This window comes from Aulonocara sp. 'chitande type north' Nkhata Bay, linkage group LG9 (genome assembly GCF_057382095.1).
Source record: "Aulonocara sp. 'chitande type north' Nkhata Bay isolate Kocher_YH1m ecotype deep benthic linkage group LG9, A_spYH_male_GT1.1, whole genome shotgun sequence".
Lineage (NCBI taxonomy): Eukaryota > Metazoa > Chordata > Actinopteri > Cichliformes > Cichlidae > Aulonocara > Aulonocara sp. 'chitande type north' Nkhata Bay.
In genome coordinates, this window is record NC_141352.1 from 30,083,131 (window position 1) to 30,102,230 (window position 19,100).

Below are 19,100 nucleotides of genomic sequence, written 5' to 3' on the forward strand. Positions count from 1 at the left end.
AAATATAATAATAATACAAGAGGATTTTATTAAACGATCAAGAAAAAAAACTAGACTTTAATAATTATTTGGAGATATCCAATTGTAAATGTCAGAAAAAGATGAATAGGATGTAGTGAAATGAGCCTAGTGTAAATAACTTACACAAATAACAGCAGAGCAGTTTTCCCTTATGAATTGCAATAATACCAAAAACCAGTACATTTATATTCTTAAAGGGATTTTTGTCAAAGTTAGCAAAGCAACATTTAAGTCAAGTGTGTTGCTTTTAAACAATAAAGAATCATTTCCAATCGTGTCCTCACAGTGAGGAATACAGATCAGTAATTTATCACTGCTGCTGGATCCATAATCAGGATTGGCAGATATCCAAGTTGGACTTGTGCTCCTCTAACTGTGACACCCAAAGCAACCTACTACACGTTTCTTGGGCTTTTTTGAACAACATTACTTCTGGTCTCAAAAGCTACATAATCTAGTGCTTTGAAATTTCAAACAACAACTATATGCTGAGTGACATGTTGGTGTGGTCACTGGCACTGTTGCTTCACAGCAAGAGTGTCTCAGGTTCAAACCCACCAGCTGGCTGGGGCCTTCCTGTGTGGAGCTTGCATCTTGTCCCTGTTCCTGCGTGGGTTCTCTCTGGCTTCCTCCCACAATCCAAACACATACACTACCTATACACTAGGTTAGCTGTTGATTTTAAATTGTATGTAGGTGCGAATGTGGTTGTCTGTCTATATATGTCAGTTCTGTGACAGACCCTGGACTCTGGATGGAACTATAAACACCTAAATCTATGGAGTACAATAAGAAGAACTTTGCATCCCATCCTGATTGGAAACTCTCCTCCACAGCAGTGCTTCATTCATCAAGCCTGATCAACTTAATCACACATAATAGTGTAAATACTCATTAATTATTCATCAACATCCCTGGGAAAGAGGCCGCGTGAGGCACTGCAGATACAAAAAAACAACAAGGCTACACTGACCTGAAATGTACGGCTTCAGGCCACAGATGCACGCTGTTGTTGTTGTTGTTGTTGTGTTCATGCACACACAGAATCTAGGCCTGCATTGTTAATGAGAAAAAAAACTGCAATATGGCATTTTACAAAACCCCCAAATCTGCAAGAATTTAGAAGTGAAACGCAACAATCACCCTCACCAGCTCCTGATAAATATTCAATACAAAAAAGAAAAGAAAAAAATGAACAAAAGCTTTGATACCATGTGAAATATTTAGCAAGAGGAAGAAAATGTGCTGCTGCTGGGTTCACACCTGAGCAGCTCTCTGGTGATTAAACATGAACGAGTGTGTGGACATCCCCTCATTTTGTTTCTCCAGGTCAAAGCGTTTTACTTTTAACACCTGAGACTGGACCCACAGCTCACAGCGTGATCTCAAGACGTCCTTAAACACACCAGAAACATTCACAGCTTCATTCTACAGCACTTTAACAGTTAGTTCAGGGACTGCAGGAGAGCTGGACTTTGAGAGCTCTGCGGTTAACGCGGCCGTCCTTTGACGCTCCTATCATCCACCGACAGCTCGCTGCATCCCATCTGCAAGTCACTCTGCATAAGAGCGAACGCAAAACGCTTGAGAATGGCTCCTTAATGCCTAGAGGTCACAGCAATACAGCAGAGATGATGCGATTTAGGCGACAGTAAGTGAGGGAGTGAGGGAGAGGCTTATCTACCAGAGCTCAGCTGATTGCTGCGTTTATCTAATAAACAGGTGGAGCGCCGCACCGTCTCCTCAAAGACGAAGACTGAAGTTTCATCCTGCAGCTATACTCACTAAATGCAGCAGGAAATTGTAGCCTGACTTTCATTGCTGCACAATAACTGTAAAGGCACGGCGTCCTCAAACACCTTTATTAGGAGGCAGAATACCTGCTTTACCTCTCTGCCACAAATCAGACAAATATCATCTGCGGCATGTTTTAGCTTCTTAAAGGAGAACAATTCTGCTCATTTCCAGCATCACATTTTATTCTTAGAGTAGTTTGCGTTATTCACAAGTCTAAATAATCCTTAAGTATCTTATACCAGGCTGTGACGCAGCCCCTCAGCTCATCCACTGTCCTCCTCTCAAAGCAACTTTCACCTGATTGGCTGCCAAGTGTAAATGGAGGCTGGGTGGCACTTATGTGCCTGAGATGACCATTCTAGGTACAACGCACTCTATGACATCATACAGAGCCAAGACAAATTTTTTTTTAAAAACTCAGTACTTACCTAAGAAACTAAGAATAGACTAGTAATGCTCTTTAGTGTCCCTCGTTGGGGTAATTCAATATGAAGCATAATAGGACCCCTTTAAGTTTTTTATGTAGTGACTGTACAAGAGATGAAATGGAGTTCTTTAAATCAGCCTTTCAAACATCAGTTAACAACAACTGAGGCTGGCGATCAATAAAGGCGATCGATACTTTCAGGGGTTTTTTTTGCAAACTAATTAATCCCTTATTCACAAACAACACATAATCCACTCATCTATTTTTCTGAACCTCCTTATCTGAGTCACAGGTGCGCCAGTCAAAACATACGTGTTTAGACCTCCCTCTCCGCACTCACTCCTCCACTTGATGGACCGTTTTTGTTTGCTATGTTGATTGATCTTTGTGCGCAAACAGTGACGCTGCCACAGCTCTGAAACATACTAGTGCTGAAGGCGCGAACGCTCCCTGCAGCATTCTCCTGAAACACAGGAGTCGCCCCTCATATAAAACCTCCACATCTCGTATGTGGGGGAGAAGTCAGAACCGGAAGCAAAGAAAGTTTCATCTTTTCAAACTGTAGCAACAACGCGAGGATACAAAAACTGCTGAAACAACACCGAAGAGTAGCTTGTGCCAGCGGATGTGATGTCACTTTCCGTGGATTAGTTATGTGCATTAATAGATCCTGAAGAAGCGATTAATCCCCAAAACGGTGCGGGCATCCACCCTTCTCTGGCTGGAGAACTGTGGCCTCAGATTTGGAGGTGCTAATTCTCATCCACACCACTTCACACACAGATGCCACCTAGCAGGACTACATCATCCCCAAATTCACTTGGTACATGCGACACTATTATCTGTTTCCGGGCCCAAATGCTCGATCAGTTCCCAAAAGCAAACAGTCACTGGCTCACCACCCAGAGGTAAAACAATCCAAATTCCTTTTACTCAAATGGAAAACAGCCCGGCTGCTTCACAAGGTTCAAACAATCAAAAACGTACAGCACCGCTGTAGGTAAAAGGTCGTAAACAGACACGAAAATCTACACACTGAGGATGTCTGGAGGATTAGTGAAGCACATGTAACAATGTGCGACCTGGTGAGTAGCTACAGAACTATGATTAGGATAATAAAAACACATTAGCCCGGGAAACTGTAGGACGAGGGTTTAACTGCACTCAGTAAAAGTTCACCTTGATGGTCCCTGAGACAAAATCAGCAAACTTCAAATAAGCCAAACTTTTTAATCTGCTGCTGTGTGGTCTGAGGTACTCACTATGACAAAGTCTTGGCCCTAAATTTAATGTCCACACCCGACACCAGTGGCCTTCAAAAGGCGTTTCATGCAAAGAGTGGGACTGTAGTATTAACCAGCTGGCTAACAACTTGTTTCAATCACTTCCTGTTTGAGAACATTCATTTCAGAACTCCAAGGTTACTGCCACGTTCCAGTTACTTTGGATGTCGGATTTAGTGATTTCCAGTAGGAAAGTCGGAAAAGCGTAGAAGACCAGGGCTTGTTTCACTTCTTAGCAAAGCAGAGCAACTCACGTACCACAAACAAAACAACATAATGCTTGTTGTTTGTTGTAGGCAGGCTATTATTTTAGACATAAGGTTTCAAGTTTCTCTACTTGGACTTTATCTGGACTGTTTCTTACTTTGAAACTAATTGGTTAGTGTGTTGCTTTTCTCACCCGTGCAGTTTATTAATGGGCCGTGGTTACGCTGACAGCTTAACGCTCCACCCTAGCTTCCAAATGTGGACATTTTTGGATCTAAAAAAACAACAAGGTAGTAATCAAGGCCTTCCAAAACCAGTGGGTGACGTCGCTGTGGCTATGTCCATTTTTTACACTTTTTATGCAAGTAACAAGAACACAAAGCATTGTTTCCTATTAGCTGATGTTAACAAATTGGAGTTTTTAAAATCTCTTTGAAGAGACGCCATCCATCTGAGCGGCCTCATCTGCTGCTCGCCGCGCTCCTGTTTTGTAATGACCACAGGAACACGATCCCTTAATGATCCAACGCACACACACACATATATACACACACTGTTCTCACCCCGTGTTTGGATCAGTACACGTGACAGGCCCACACTGACATGTCCGTCGCACAATCAGGAGGCCTGTCATCCTTCAACCTGCTGTGATCCACCACTAACTCCACCAATCCCTCCATCACACACACACACACACACACACACACCTGAATGTTTTCAGGCTGGCTGACGTTGGGCGTGACGTTTCCTCGTCGTCCTGCCGTTTCCATCATTAATAACATCTGCCAGCAGCAGGTTCTGCTCTGATAAACACTCTCGGCTGGATTAGGAGCTCCAGTCGGCCTGCAGCTGCCACACTTTCACCTCAGCATGTGTGTGTGTGCGTGCATGTGTGTCACTGCAGAGAGAAAATAAAGCCTTTTATGAATGATGAGGCTGATCAGAAAGAAATGGGACAGTCTGATGCATCGAGGTTTGACTGCTTTCAGGGGATTTCAAAGGCACGCGTCGATGTTTTTAGATTAAAGCCGCAGATTCTTGCTTGTCTGGACTAATTACTCGGCACTCGCCCCACAATTTACACTCAGTCTTCATCATCCTCGGAGAACACGTGAAAGCATTTTCAAACACATATACACCACAATCTCCATCACCTTCAACACATCAGATTTTGGCAGCATAACACACACGCACACCTGCACACAAGCAGTAAATTGTTGGCAAAAAAGGGTGGCTCACATCCAGCATGTATCCAGGATCTCTCCCTGTGCAATGTAGACCCTCTCAGGCCTGTATAAATAAAATATGCCCTCCACATTATATAAGGCAGAGATGCTCACTGGCACTGGGATAACAACTGGGTGGGATGTTGTGATTGGGATTCAGTGGCCCATACAGAGGAGAGTGTGCATGTGTGTGTGTGTGTGTGTGTGTGTGTGTGTGTGTGTGTGTGTGTGTGTGTGTGTGTGTGTGTGAAAAGAAGATGGTGGTGGTGGGAAGAATATTCCTCCTCATCCTCAGGCCCAAAAAAACAGAGAGAGCGAGGCAGGGATGCAAGCAGGAGTCTGCGATCACGGGCATCAAAAGCCAAGCTGCCCCCCTCTGTGCTGCGCTGTCACGCAGCGTTGCATCGCAATGCTATTATTAAACACACACACACACACGTACACACACACACACACACACACACACACACACACATACACAGGTAGGCTCGGCTGACTGTGTCAACATCTCAAGGTCAAACAATGGCTCGATTTTCGGACCCAAAACGGGCGAACAGGACGTGTCGGGTGTGTGTGTATGTGTGTGTGTGTTTCCTCCGCAGCTGAGACAAAGAGCAGCGGGAGAATCCCGCAGCCTGCTCCCGCTCAGCCCTCATCCTCCCCCGGCCACACAGAGCTGCTCAGGCCGGTCCCCTGACTGACAAACATCTGGATGGGAGGAGCGGGAGGGGACGAGGAGGAGGTGGAGGACGGGGCCGCAGGAATGAACGGTTAGATTCCGTTAGTAGGTACGGGCTCCCGGTGTGGATGGTGATGGTGATGAGATAACGTGATAACGAGAGAAAAGAGGAAGAGGAGGAGGAAGAGAAGTAGGAGGGGGAGGAGAGGGGAGGCTTTTCTCCCTCGCACCCCTCGTGTTTTTTTGATCCATTTCTTACCCTCTGACAGCTCCAGCTCCAGCTCCGCCAGCCGAGCTCGGATCTCCAGCGGTATCGGCGACGCCTCGCGGTCCGCCATTCGGCTCGTACCGTATTAAGCACGTCCCCGGTTCGACTGTTACCTCCGCTGCCGCCGCTGCTGTATCTCCTCCTGCCTCCTCCTCCTTCTCCTCCGCTCGGAAAAGGAGAGCTTCTCCTGGCGGCCCCTCCTCGGCGGAGGCGCGTGAAGACTGCGAGAACAAAGAGGATAAATGTGGCTCTTGGTTTAACGGGGGCCCGCCATGACGCCCGCTCCTTGAATCGGTAAAGACCCCGGTTTCGGTCGGCTCTCTATGCTGTCGTTGCGGCGGTTGTGGCGGTGATGATGATGATGATGATGAGGCTCGCGCAGCCCCGGTCTCAGAGCCGTTTGCAGCTTCTTGCCGCTGGTGTCACGTGACTCTACGGAGGAAGGAGGGAAAAGGGAGGGAGCTCCGCTCATCACCGGCAGGGGGCGCATCAACCAACCACACCTACAACGCCCAAATGAACCTGTATGGGAGCCCAAAAGTGGCACAATAAATACATAAATAAATAAACTCCTGGTTTAATTACACATAAATAAAAATTGTATGATTATTTAATCTATTACTATTTATAAGTTCAAATGTTTTTTTTCTTTCACATTAGGAACATTAGGTAATTATTTCACTTGTATTCATTTTGAACCCTTTAAAATAAAAACTGCAATTTTTTTATTTGTAGATTTCTTGCAAAAAAACATAACATTCAAGCGTAACCTATATTTTCTTTCATTTAAATGGTTTAAAATTAGGATACACAAAAAAGCACTCAAGAAAAGTTTACTCTACCACCTAGAAATACTTTGTGCCTGTTCTGCTTGTCTTTTGCGATGCAAATTTTGTTTACCTTAATATTATGAAAGTTGTTTGGTTCCTAGAAACAATTCAAAGACCCCAACAACACTCAAAGTTTTGAGGGAAAAAATTGTAGAGCTGAAACTCTACAATAAAAAATTTGTGGCATATCAAGTTTCAGTGCCAACTTTATTTTTATTACTCACTTTTTAAATTAATGAATTTAAAATTATTAGAAACTACATCGTAGATTTCTAAAACAGTTTTCTGTTGGGAAACAAAAGTTGAATAACTTTGAATAACTAAGGAAGCGCTGCCTGATCAAACTGCATAGCTTACATTCTAAAAGTGCAGATTTATTAGTCATGTTTGTTAAGTTTTAAGTCAAACCGCTGTCTGCATTTTGGGTAGTGATTTTTTTTCCAGTTTAGCACAGCTTTTCTTCTCCTTCTCTCATTAGCCATTACTTTTAATGTGGCTGTTCTATATTCCATGTTTGTGTGTGAAAACTGAGCCTCAGCAGAATAATATCATTAATATTAAAGGTCAAGCGCCCTTCAATTAAGCACAGTATGATTGAATGAGCATAATGTGCCTGTGACACATAACTGAGCATCAATTTGTCTGCAGAATGCTGTGTGTTTCATTAGTATTCTTCATCTCATTCATTAGGCCTATAGCCTTCTGAGAATCAAATCATCCTCATTGTAAACAAGTGGTGGTGCCAGATAATGGAGTAATGAGTGTTGTGATGTTACTCTTCTGCCATCTGCTGGTCCAAAGAAGGAACTAACGTAAAGGGTGCCGACTATATTTAAATGTTAATCATGGAGAGGGTGATCGGATAGAGCAGAATAAATACATACACAAACTTAACTTCAAAGGCACTTCTTTAATAGTTGTTCAATGTGTACAGTCTGTACAAAATAACTTTCCACAACCGTGCCCACTCTGTCTCCATGACATCTGTTTAACATTTAAAACTTTATATTTCAAAGAAAAGAAAAATGGCTTCATTACAATCAAATTCAAGTTCTCACATACAGTTCAAGTGCTGAAACAATGTTGTTTCTAGACACACAGTAAGTACCCACCCAGCCAAAAGGGAAGAAATGCACTCCTGTTTAAAATAAATAAAACTTTTCTGAAGTAAGGGAAACATGCTTTTGATCAATTTAATCCCAGAACTAGAAAGATCAAATCAGATCCCATTAAACACACTGGCCCTTGCAGCTCTCTGGTATCTAAAAATGGAAATAATACAGCTGATCAGCAATGATATTAATGGAAAAGGCTTCATGTGTGTCCACAGCAGTCATAGATAACACAGATGTATGGGTGGAGAAATAAAACAACAGCACTAAAATAAGTTCACAATCATGGCGGAACGTCCTGTACAACTAAGAAAACATGTAACACACACAAACCGGATGAAAATAATTGGCGATGCATCAGGAAAGCAAGAAGAAATCAACAAAATGGAAGCTCACTCTCAACAAACAGACCTAAACTACAAAGCAAGAAATAAAACAGAAATGAAAGTAGCAGATCAAACTTTACAGATCTTCCCGTCTAAAAAACTGAAAAGTTGGTTTTGCCAAACAGTCGGAGCCCTCTGCCCACGCCAAACATCCAGACCTGGATTAAGGCGATTTAAAGGTTAAATGTGTTACTCAGTGTAGTATATATAATCTCATTTCATCAGCGTTTCCACTGTGCTGGCTCTGGTGCATCACCCCAGTTCTGTGAAGGCAGGACCCGACTTACTGCATAAGCCTCTCTTGCAGACCTCAGCTTAGGTCAGTTTCCTGGACTCCTGGCCAAACAGAGTAAAGATGGGGTCAAACTCACTATTACAGCTTTACAACATGTGTTTGAGTCATTTTTGTAACTGTGAGACACTTGCTGCTGCCTATCTTGGGCAGGTCTCCCTTGAAAAAGACGTTTTTAATCTCAATGGGATCTTCCTAGTTAAGTAAAGGTTAAATTAAAAAAATAAAATGAAATATGACTCTAACACTCTGCACCTGTGCTACTTTTGATTTTTTTTAACTTCCTTTACAAAAGTTCATTTGTTGTATTTTTATCTTTTGTAGCCATCAACCCCCTTTTTGTGATTTATAGCTTTTAACGTACAGTTTAGAATTACCAAACACCAGCTATCAAAAAAAAAAAAAAAAAAAAAAAAAATTGGCTTCCTGTTTCCTTCCAAGTGTTTGGTAGGTGAACCTAACAGATGTGGGTGCAGAACAGCATTTAAAGCGGACATGCTGGAATGATGCAGAAGCAAGTCTGCGCCAATTCCTTCATTCTTTAATTGAAATAAAAAGATTCCAATACTGTAGTATAGATAAAAGTTATGTAGTGAAATAGTAATTCAGTTAAGAAAATGAATTTTAACACCACAAAGACGTTGAAAAGCAGTCTCACAGTTACTGGTTCCTGTGTGTGCTGAACTGGTTTCTCTTCAGTGGTCATCTCTGAGGCTTCATTCGCAGCCCTGCAAACACAAACACAACTATCTCAGCACAGACGGCTGGAAAACCGCTGCTTCTCTACTTTTCAGATATCTCATGAGCCAAAGTGAAATAACTGTAGAAGCCTGAGCCATAGACTGTTAATCATATCAACTGTAACAGTGAGCGGTATAGACACCTTACATGTGAAAACAGAACACAGAGCGTGCAGCTGCTGTGTCAGAGATACTCACTGCTCTGAGACCAGCTGAGGCTGCTGTGAAGGCGCTGCCTCTGAGGCGCAGGAGCTGCTGCTTTGTAATTCACTCTGTGAAAAAAAGAAAAACAAAACACTGTTTATTCATCACTTCATGTTCATTCATGTGCTTTAAGTACATAATGTGACAATCGAGATAATCTGCTTCATTCTTATAAAGAATGAATGCACTGACCGACACAACATGAACGAGCCTGATAGACCACAGAAGACGACTAAAGCGATCCATGGTTGAGACAAACAACAACATCTAAACATCAAGAACATCTTTGAGGAGGCAGGTGTGTAACTGTCAAACTACAGCCAAGGTGCAAACCAAAGGCTACATTAAAGAACAAGAAGGTCAGATTACACGTTAACAGACAACATCACAGTTACAGACACTGTGTCTTTGTCCACATATGGTCAGTATGGCTGGAGTTTGACAGTGAACAGAGCCTCAGTTGCTCTGACGGCCATGAGCCCAGGTGAGCAGTGTGTGTGTGTGTGTAATACAGAGGGACCTGGTTGCCTTGGTGTTACTGTTAGCTGGAGGAAGACTTGCCATGGTAGAGGCTGGAGGAGGAAGAAGAGGGAAGTTCAACATTGTGAGCTCAAAATGGGGAGACGGCTGACGAGGAGGGGACTGACTCTGTGAATTCTACACAAACAGAAATGGTCAGTACGCTTTCTGAACAAAGTGCACATACACAACGCTCAGTGGTGACTTACCTGACTGCTTCGAGTGGGTCGCTCCCAGGACCTTGCGGTCGCTCTCCTCCTCTGGTTGAAGTTTCCTCTCCTTCAGGGAAACACAGAGCTCTGACGAACATCTGTTTTATAACTTTATTAAAGAACAAGCGTCCTACAAGTGTAAAAAATGTGACAGACAGGGGTCTGCCTATAGTCTGAGAACCTGATGATGACGACGTTTAAATAGAGTCTTTTTAGCCTACTGTGGCTGTAACTCGTCTTTGCTGCTCTATTTTTTTATTGCTTACAGTTTGTTATCTTTGAAGCTACTGTTGTCAAACCTCCACCCTTCCAGGTCAGGTTCATGCCATACGCATAATTCTTGGCTTAATCTGGATTTTAATTCCCCTGAACATGTCTGATACAGGCAGTCAGTGAGTTACTGTTTTGAAAAGAGGAGACGATAACACACTTGCTGAATGTGTGCGCGATTGTGTCTGCTCAAAACGAGCTGATTATGGCAGAGACGTTATAAAAGAGACAGGGCACTCAAAGAGAGAACTTCTTAGGTTTCTCTTGTGTTTTCTGAGCCCTTCAAAGTACATTTTCCAAAGGTTAAGACCTGGTTTATTAATATCATACAGAGAATACACATCTATTTGTTTGCTGTTTTTTCTATCTGTTAAACACAACTTTTCGTGGACAGTGTCTCGACCCTATTGTGAAAAGAAAGTAAGGACATTAGGGGGAGTAAAGTGGAGCATGACTGAGTTTATTTTTAGCTGCGGGGTTCCATGATAACAGTGCCAAAACTGTCCGATGAGTTACCGCTCCATCTGACTTCATATTAGTGTGAAATGAACCAGAAGGAAGAGGTTACCATTTTAACCCCGTCTCTGAACTCAATGAACAGTAAGAGTATAAAGAAAACATGCCCTTATGTCATATCCTATCTTCACTACATGAACTATACTAATGAACTGGGCATAGCAGGACTTGAGAATAATAGAGAATAAAAAAAGAGAGATCTGAAACCTGGACTGATCTTTTGTTACCTTCCCTGCTCAGTGGGAGACGTGACCTGCTTGTTGGGCTCCTTTCCTCCGCCTCTACTCGGAAGGCGCACCTTTCCGCGTGACCGTCCTTGACCGGGCCATGTGGGAGAAGAGAAACGATCAGATGGCTGCTCAGATGAGTGCGAGGAGGCAGGCTGCTGGGACTGCCAACGGTCACAGTTTGACCATCTCGAGCCTCTCCTGAAGAAACAAACAATAGTCTTCACACTGATGACATCATAAAGTGTCATGACATAAGAGGATAAAAAGGAGCTACCTGTGGCTGTGTGGGTGGTACGGTTTGAAAGCAGAAGCTGCTGTGGAGTCATCCACGAAGTGGTTCATCAGTAGAGGAGGCTAATGATGAAAACAACAACCGCTTAATCAGAGGAGGAGCCAGAGAGCTCCTCACACACATTAAACAACACGTTAACACTAACGACATCCACAAATCACAGGAAATGAACAAAAACAAAAATGCTAATCTGTTTAACACTGATAATAAAATTAAGTGTCATAAATACATTTTCCAGGCACAAATTCATCTTTAACAAACTCACTTCGGCCCAGTATTGGTATCCAGATGCAGCAGCCCACACCTCACCGAGGACTTCGTTTAGCTGTTGTGTGGACACGTGGGTCTGGCAGGACTGCTGGTAGGTGGTAGCGGGGGAGTAGAAGCCATAATAGCTGTTGCACTGGTCCGGCTGGGGGTGTCGGAAGCTTTGAGTGGGAGCCAAAGCAATGGCTGCTGTTGTTTCGGCCTTTATCCTCACCATGATGGGTTTTCCCTTAAACACTCGAACCTGTTCTCTGAGGTACTTGTAGGTCTGAAAACATGGACTCCGATTATTTCAGTTATTGTATTATCAGATCTCCTAACAAAGAAGGCTAACAGGAGCACTTTTTAACAGGACTGCTCTCAGGTAGTCATATTTGTAGATATTGACTGTATAACAAACCTAAATGGCATTAGCCAAAAAAATGTGCCCAAAAAAAGCAGCAGCTAATTTACTTCTCTCCTCGACCGGCCCTTTTCTACCTGTTCTGCATCGGCTTCTGATTTGAAGGTGATGAACCAGTTATCGTTGCTCACAAACTCACAGGTCTTGAACTTAGGCAGGTTCTCCCCTTCAAAGAGAGCTTCCACCTCCTGCACAGCAACAGCAATATCAAAAACGCTGCCAACATACACAATTTACCTTTAAAACTCCTTTAAATAACAACACACGTCTCTATCCCCGCACGTGCAGGTACATGTAAGAACAACACCTGAACTAAAACTGAGGATTTTGGTTGCGTTGGGGTATTTTGTGCAGTCTCACCGCTTGAGGTGTGGTGTTAGGAATCTCCCTCAGGATTAAAACGCACCGGCTAGGTCTGGGCCGGACTTTCTGTCCGCACGGGGAAAACTGGACCAGCGGCATGGCTGTGGGAGAACAGCAGCAGAGTGTGTTTCAGGACAACAATAAACCACGTTCATCACTCTCATCTCTACACTAGAACAGTTCCTTCTAATGTGCATCGTCAGAATACCCGATTTAGTTTTTGAACGCAAAAACAAAAAAACGTTCCTCTTCACTAATCCCTATCACGATCCCGTGGTTTTGTAGCAAAGGAAATAAAGTCTGATCCATGTACATTAAATATTATAACTCAAAACTGACACAAACTGTTACTCTGCCTCCACCTATACCCACAGAAACAAACACTGACATCTGAGAATATCGGAGATGAGGTCCAGGTCTGTGGTGAGATTCCTGATCTGGTCGAGGCAGGCCAGAGCAGAGATGGAAACATACTGGTTGCTGTCCATCTGAGTCTTGAGAAACAGGTCATTGCTGAGGTGCTCTCTGAGGAGGGACGGAAGAACTGCTGAGAACACTGATACATGCTGGCGATGGAGGGGTTACCAAAGATCACAGTGCATATATTGTCAGATTAAAGAAATTTAAATGTCCCACTCGGGTATTTAGGTTTACATATAAGTGCACTTATAAACGGGTCAAACTAAACTACAACCACAGCAAAAATACTAAACCATATGTCTTTTAGTTTGTACCAACTACAAGTAGTGGATCTGTAAAATAGGGGGTATGTGTGCAAAGCTAATACCTGTTCAGGTAGGACTCCAAAACGGTCCTCAGCTCTTGTCTGATCTCATCTGAAATCACAGAAGTCATTGGTCCCATTTGTCACTTTGAATTTGAGAGATTTTGTTAAGATGAATTTCAGTGTTTCCCACAGACTTCGATTCGACTGACTGAACTGATGCTGGTAAAAGCAACAGGCAGCAGGAATTGTTTGGTTCAGTTCTTTAACCTTTAAATAGGTCACTGTATATTTAATGCTGTTTATTCTTAACTTTTAACCCCTCAGTTAGATCACCCTTGATCTGTGTGCCTGTGTGTCGCAAAAGGACGCTTTTTAAAGGAACAATGCTTTTAGATGATTAACTCCTGTTTTTGTATTTAAATGTACATACTGTGTGACAACTAAACTCCTATTCCAGTGAGTCTCTCATGCTGTGACTGTGCCTCCATTAGCTCAGCATAGCAGCACACGATCTAGTTCTCCACCTGCAGGTGGTGATAATCTCAAGAGCAGAACGAGGACTACTGTTTCCAGTTGTTGGGGGTCTGCCTGACCAGAGGAGATCCCCTCTGGAGGAGTAGCTAAATGATTCCACCACAACAGTAACACGCCATTCGCTTATCCTTTTCAGGGTCGCAGGGGCGCTGGAGCCTATCCCAGCTGTCATAGGGCGAGAGGCGGGGTACACCCTGGACAGGTCACCAGTCTGTCGCAGGGCTAACACAGAAACAAGCTGCATGTCTTTGGACTGTGGGAGGAAGCCAGAGTACCCAGAGGGAACCCACGCAAACACGGGAAGAACATGCAAACTCCACACAGAAAGACCTGATGGGGGAATTGAACTCAGGACCTTCTTGATGTGCGGCAACAGTGCTAACCACCGTGCCACAGCAACACGCCCAATGAGCCAATTGGTCAGGAAATTGAGAAATTTCAGAATAAAGGGAGCTTTGAATCAAATTGTCTCTTTTTAAACACATTTTGCCTGAACGTAGCTCGCAGCCCAAGTAAAGCCAACGTGTGTGTGAGAAATACCGGATTTTAAAAACACAGCTGGATGGACTTCAAAGAGAAACTTAATTCAGCTTTGTACCTGTCACAGGTGGGTCACAGGACTCTCCGTTAAATATGTGAGTGTCGGCTCTCAGTGTCTGATATTCCAGTGCGTTAGGATCACCCAGGACCATGTTCTCCTGCTGAAACACTGGTATATATCCTTAAAAAGAACACAAATAACCAAATAATAAATAGTAACCGAACAATATCCAGCAGCCAATAAAATGCTTGTGTATGGAAAACAAGCAGATCTAGCCTACCTTCCTGAAGGGTCAGATTGTCATGGACCAGCCATGGCTGCTGAACCTGCTGGTAGGCGGAGTCAGGGTAGCTCAGGTAAAAATTGTTGTGGTCCATATTTCAGGATTATTGTTGAGGCCTGGAGCGGTGGCAGGTTGCTATAATAAAAATGCATAAATGTGCACCATATTTATGAGCCTATTAAAACCTACAAATACAACACCTTTGTTATTTGAACCACAGAGAAGATGGCAGAGAATAATTGTTGTGTTGGTTCAGAGGTGTAACAAAGATCAACAAAATCCATGAAGCCAAAAAGAAATGTAGCTCAAATGTTAACCTTGTATCCACTTAGTAGAAACTCAAATGTTTCTACTAATTGTGATCCTGTGATATCAAAGCATTAACAGAAGTTTATGTACCTCACCGTTCAGTCAGACTGTGCTTATGCATCAAGGACACTTGTATGAACAGTAACATGTTATGTAACTTTTTAATGCACAATGGCTGCTTCCAGTTGTAGGTAGCTCAATTTTTGCCTGTATCTGAATGAAACCACGACACATGAACCAAATCCTGTTCTTACAGGCTTTTTCTTCAAACATTTAGCATGTGAATGTTATCGCTCAGCCCAGTCAGTCGGCATACTGAGTGAACACGTACAGACTGAATGCAATCTGTGTGCCAGTCCCACATGCAGGTCCCCTGAGGCATCACTGTGCTGTAGGGATAAGCTCCCAGCAGAGCCATAGAGGATTGGAGCTCTGAGACAGATTCTGGGATTTGCTGTGTCGATACACTTCCTGCTCTCACCCTGCCCAGGCTCGGCCTCAGACGCCCTCTGAGCTCAGCCTTCCAGTTCACCTCCAGACCCAGTTCGATCCAGGAGTGGGGGCAGAGAAGACAGATGAAGGAGTCTGCATCGTCTCCCAGCAGTTTAGAGACCATCACTTATACCTCTTTCCTTCTCTACCTCCTCAGGAGCAGCAGCAGGTTCATGACCGAGGAAGTGGATCTCGTAAGATGAAGTTGAAGCATAAACATCGATCTGATTGGGGTCTAAGGTAGCCAAGGTGTAGTCCTCTTTGCTGCTGTGTGTGGTTGTCCACAGCCAACTGAAACCACTGATCTCAGGATGACTTAATAATGAAAACCTTTAAAAATGGGTGAGTCTGTCTTCTTCTTCTACTGTAATTATTTCTAATAGTGTAGAGAAAAAATAATCTACGCGCCCTGAAAATGAAATCTCAGTGGTTCTGAGTTTTCTTCATTTTTCTTCGTCCTCTTTCCCCCATAGTGTGCGTTGTCCTGCCTCCCTATGCTCCCCCTTTTTTCCCCTTCCCCACAACCTCCACTTTGTCATGGGAGACCACTGCCACTCCCCGAGTTCTTCCTTCCCGCCAAGTGATCGCTCATAAGTGGGTTGCTTAATTGGGTATAAAGATAAAGACCCAAATGAATATTGTTGTTGCACCTCAGGGCGACTGCTCAGCTGGTGCTGTATAAATACACCTGAACTGATGAGGGTCATTACATCTCAAATCATCACATTTTCACAACCTTTTCTGCTCAGCCACCTCTGATGTCCCTGAAAAGTTTATGGTTTAAAACCTGGTCATGTATAAAATGATTGCTGTGAAATTTTGGCTTCATATATCAAATAATTTTCTAGAGATTTTAAGGCAAATTCGACTTATTTTTCCTCCACACGCTAAATTCTGAGGCAATTTTTGAACTTTTAAATTAAAAAAAAGACTGAAATTTCCAGACATTTCTTTTGTAAATAGAAATAAATCAGGATCTGCAATTTGGGGAAGATACATAAACAATCACTAGTTAAAACATTGAAATAATTAAAACCGTCCTGTCCCATGTAAACCCCATCTTTGAGCTCATGCTAACAAAAACAGAGCAAAATACCACTTAGACACAACATGCATATCACAGTTTGATTAGAAAACAACATCTCTGCTTACACGGTGTCAAATGAAGAAGGCAATACAAAGTAGATCATATCCCCAGATACGTGTTTTTGTGCACGGTGCCTCATCATTTCACCAACATCCCCACACATATTTAATACTCACTGCCTCAATAAAAGAAAAATCCCAAAACTCATAAAAGGTCCAGGAAAAAGGGCTCTGGCTGAATTAAAACGTGTTTTTAGCACTTTCGAAAAACACGTTAATAAAAAGCAGCACTTTGAACATGAACCTTAGCGATAAACCTTGATCTAAAAAATAACTCAAAGTCTCTGAGTTGGGCGTGTTGATGTTACGTCTCTGCGCTCCGGCCTCAAATCAGCCTCGATGGGCGGAGTGAAACTGACCACACCGGCCTTTAAAGACACACACCTCTGCAGGGATCAGAGCCTCATCCGTTTAACACGAACCGTGGACGTTAAGAACTGTTAACCACTGTTAACGTCCGTGAAGCTAACTTTAACGTTTACGGTGCTAACGGCCAGTATGACATGAAATAAATATGTTTTTAATACTCTCATCAAATGTTTATGCATTTGTGAAATGTAGCCACTCTTAAATATCCATCTGAATATAAATATATAACATATAATAATGCAGATTCATAATACTATGTAGTCATATTTCGATATAAAAACGATGAAATATACATTTAACCTCGTTAATGTCACACTGCTGGAGCTTAGCTTGTACACAAATAAGCTCACCGTCTCTGAGGTGTTTTCATCATGTGAGACAGAAACTCACCCGTTACCTCTGCTCTGCTCCCGGTGGAGTTTCTTCCGCAGGTTTAAGTTATTTTGCTCCGTGAACTTTGCGGCTGCCATGGAAACCGTGCTTACAAAATGAAAAAAAAACAACTTTTATTCCCTCCAATAAACTCACTTTAACTCCTGTATAAAAAATAAATGTTTGTAATACTCTCACCAAATGTTTATGCAATTGTGAAAAGTAACCACTGTTAAATATCCGTCTGAATATGAATATATAAATTATGATAATGCCTATTCATAATAGTATGTTGTCATATTTCGATATTGTAAAAAATGATAAAATATATATTTAAACTATTGACAAAAACTAAATAAATGAAAAAATGAAATAAAGTTTAAAAAATTGCAAAGCAAAGCTAAGTTGATATTTAGAGATATTATCTTAATAAAATTTGGGTTAGGCCAGTGGTTCCCAAACTTTCTTTGCTGTGCCCCCTTTGTTTTACAAGAAAAATGTCCCCCCCGCGCGCGCGCGCACGCACACGCACGCACCCTCCAACCACACACGCCCATATTTTGCTCCATTGCGGTTTATTTCACACCTCAAACATTTAGTAAACAATTAAGCAAATACAAGTAATCTGCAATAAATTACAGGCAGTAAGAAAATAATCTACTAACTCTTTTACGCTACGTCTGCACCTACACGGGTATTTCTGAAAACGCAGCTGTTTCGTCCACACGTAAACGGCGTTTTGAAACACCGAAATGTCTGGCAGGATCAGCCTGATATTATATGTATCCCGCTGTAACTTTACTGTATAAAGAGCTACCATCTCCAAAATGTCAGGAGTAGTTAGTCATTACAACAAGTGTTTGTGAACTAAAAATCAAGAATGTGGGATCCTGTTTGTCCGTGATTTGAAGAGCCCAGCGCTGCTCCTGATGCAGGGAAAACCAATTCTGCAGGGGAGACCTACCTCAGCACTTGTGCAGGTGAAGCCAAAGGGAAGATTTGCTTCACCATATTTTCTAGTCTTTGTCTTAGAATGAAGTTGGTTTGGAAACATATTCAGCGATGCTTCGTCTCCTGCTTTGCGTTTGTGTGGGCGCCAGAGGCGGAGCCAGACATTTGAAACACCCGGGGCTTAGCCCTAAAGGGTAGTATGCATGTGGGATTTTTTTTTTTTTTGGGGGGGTGGGGTTAGAAATGACTGAAAGATTAATAGGCTCTGTTTTGAGTTTTGTTCAAAAAAGAATGACTTCATATAGGGAAATATATATATCACACATGCAGGACACCTTAAACTAGTTTTTTAATTAAGCAGCAAGACAGAACGAAGTCGGGGCTGTATCAAGACACAGGGACTAAACCCCAATTCAACCAGACCCAGAACTGATCCAGAATTAAAACAGGACTACAACAGTTCAAAATCAGGACTACTGAGGACTTAACCAAGACAGAACCAGAATCAGAACTAGATGATAGTAGCACTAAAAATCATCATAGACCTGCACTACACTTATTTTTTTAAATCTACCAAAGTACAATATTTAGATTGAGAAAAGTTTATATAATTATTTTGGCCTTGTTGTGCAAACAAGCCTGCATAACTTAATAAATATAGAATTTGAAAAATAGCAAACCTAAAAAGAAACACTAGGTACGAGATACATGAGGACCTATGATACGGTGATACTTTTGGTAAACAACTATTTGACTAACATGTGTGCCTCACCTGCTCTTGTTCATCTCTGTTCTGTCCTCATTCTGCTCTCTCTCTCTGTTCCTCTCTCTC

General features: G+C 42.6%; 2 protein-coding genes across 11 annotated transcripts in view; both read right to left on the reverse strand.

Annotated features, from left to right (window-relative positions):
* The window catches only part of LOC147322380 (disco-interacting protein 2 homolog C-like), a 77,492-nt gene extending 71,145 nt beyond the window's left edge, over positions 1 to 6,347 (reverse strand). For 2 of the 3 annotated variants that reach the window (XM_086306817.1, XM_086306815.1), the window contains exon 1: positions 5,900 to 6,346. In XM_086306817.1, the coding sequence (XP_086162943.1) occupies positions 5,900 to 5,978 (79 nt within the window). In that variant the 5' untranslated portion in view covers positions 5,979 to 6,346. Of the gene's footprint in view, positions 1 to 5,899 lie in introns of all 3 variants that reach the window. The other variant, XM_086306816.1, reaches the window with a different exon arrangement.
* Positions 6,348 to 7,628: 1,281 nt separating this feature from the next.
* LOC147322381 (la-related protein 4B-like) lies at positions 7,629 to 17,443 on the reverse strand. Of its 8 annotated transcripts, none has more exons than XM_086306818.1 (15): positions 17,336 to 17,443; positions 14,627 to 14,764; positions 14,404 to 14,526; positions 13,332 to 13,380; positions 12,933 to 13,069; positions 12,542 to 12,645; positions 12,259 to 12,369; positions 11,777 to 12,046; positions 11,494 to 11,573; positions 11,217 to 11,417; positions 10,201 to 10,270; positions 10,034 to 10,129; positions 9,467 to 9,540; positions 9,187 to 9,256; positions 7,629 to 8,572 (listed from the first exon to the last, which is right to left on the reverse strand). In XM_086306818.1, exons 2-15 carry the CDS (start codon positions 14,721 to 14,723, stop codon positions 8,552 to 8,554), a joined length of 1,503 nt encoding a protein of 500 aa, XP_086162944.1. In that variant the 5' UTR covers positions 14,724 to 14,764; positions 17,336 to 17,443; the 3' UTR covers positions 7,629 to 8,551. The 8 variants fall into 8 exon arrangements, 6 of the variants coding, with proteins under 6 accessions (XP_086162944.1, XP_086162949.1, XP_086162947.1 ...); XM_086306823.1 differs by having other exon boundaries at positions 9,993 to 10,129; XM_086306821.1 differs by having other exon boundaries at positions 17,343 to 17,422.
* Positions 17,444 to 19,100: the final 1,657 nt, after the last annotated feature.

Excerpts from the sequence above, each read along its gene's own strand:
- LOC147322381 (XM_086306818.1), bottom strand. The coding sequence starts at position 14,723 with ATGGACCACAACAATTTTTACCTGAGCTACCCTGACTCCGCCTACCAG. Across the intron at positions 11,574-11,776 it reads GATACCAATACTGGGCCGAA|CCTCCTCTACTGATGAACCA; the intron begins GTGAGTTTGTTA and ends TTTCATCATTAG. Across the intron at positions 10,130-10,200 it reads GACCCACTCGAAGCAGTCAG|AATTCACAGAGTCAGTCCCC; the intron begins GTAAGTCACCAC and ends CTGTTTGTGTAG.